The following is a 1,397-nucleotide window of genomic DNA, read 5'->3' on the forward strand; positions in this document are numbered from 1 at the left end:
CCTCTCGATGTCATCACTGATTCTGTTAGTTATTACTGATTCTAACATTTTACCTATAACCGACGGAGGAGATTATCTACGGAAGTACTCCGTGTAAAGATATGATACACGAAAGTAATTACTGCCTTTAAGTTGGATTTCTCCTATGATAATTTGCACACTTTATTTCAGGTTTACGTGAAACCCCTTCACACACACACATATATATATATACGAGTATACATATAATTAACCCCCTCATGCTACCGTGGTGAGGGAGTAGATATCCACTTACCGTGCAACAAACGACGACGACAACGAGGAGAGACAATTTCATCGTAGTGGCTTCTCTTTGGCCCCCTGTTGGCAATGCACTGGTCCTCGCACAAGAGCGCAGAATGTCAGACCCCCCTAGAGGACGGGCCCGTAACCTTGAATGAAACTGTTGATATTCTACAACTGCCTGAAATACGTGTGGATCATCCGGGAGAGTCATTCATTCCCGCGCAAATTTTGCGTCATAAATACAAGTACGTCACTGACTTCCGTGAGCGGGGAAGCCAAACAATCGATGTGAATCACTGCTTATTCTTTTCTAGTGCAAGGGGATGTGAGGCGAGCAGTGGGCCAGTGATTTAACACACTTTTGTACCCTTTGTTGGTGTCGCGGTGAGGGGTGGGAGTGGGGCTGGGAGACACAATCAACAATAAAAGTATTCTTCTCCCTCCTCCAACTCCTTCCCACTCCCTCCTTTGGTAAACACAGGACAATGTAGTATGGGCACACGCGATCACACAAACACACACACACACACACACACACACACGCACACACGCACACACACACATACACACACACACACGGCTCGGTGGCGGATTGGTAAGGCACTGGCCTCACAAGCCGGAGAACCGGGGTTCGATTCCCCGGCCGGGCGGAGATAAGTTGGGTTTGTCTCCTATCACGTGTAGCCCCTGTTCACCTAGCAGTGAGTAGGTACGGGATGTTAGTCAAGGAGTTGTGACCTTGCTGTCCCGGTGTGTAGTGTGTGAGTGGTCTCAGACCTACCCAGAGATCGGCAAATAATGAGCTCTGAGCTCACTGCCGTAGGGTGGTGTCTGGCTGTCTCGAACAGAGGCTGCAGCAGATCCGAGGTGAATACACACACACACACACACACACACACACACACACACACACAACTCGTGGCGCAGTGGTTAGAGCTCCCGGCCGCCACTACGGCGGTCCGAGTTTGAATCTCGCCCAGGGCTGAAATAATTTCAGTATCTCTACGCTGCGAGTCGTTAATCCATCTCTCATGGGCGGGGAGTTGTGTGTGTGTGTACGTGTAAGGTCACATTACCCATAGATCGGTGATATATGAGCTCTGAGCTCTTCCGGGAGGGAAATGGCCGTCGAT

At 49.6% G+C, this 1,397-nt stretch overlaps 1 protein-coding gene across 1 annotated transcript in view; it reads right to left on the reverse strand.

Moving 5' to 3' along the window:
- LOC143041832 (uncharacterized) overlaps window positions 1-668 on the reverse strand; it is a 6,106-nt gene extending 5,438 nt beyond the window's left edge. Inside the window, exon 1 of the mRNA XM_076213922.1 lies at window positions 275-668. Coding sequence (XP_076070037.1) covers window positions 275-475 — 201 coding nt within the window. The 5' untranslated portion in view covers window positions 476-668. The remainder of the gene's footprint in view (window positions 1-274) is intronic.
- Between the last annotated feature and the right edge of the window lie 729 nt (window positions 669-1,397).

Source organism: Oratosquilla oratoria, chromosome 32 (genome assembly GCF_046742065.1).
Source record: "Oratosquilla oratoria isolate Oo_2021 chromosome 32, ASM4674206v1, whole genome shotgun sequence".
Classification (NCBI taxonomy): domain Eukaryota; kingdom Metazoa; phylum Arthropoda; class Malacostraca; order Stomatopoda; family Squillidae; genus Oratosquilla; species Oratosquilla oratoria.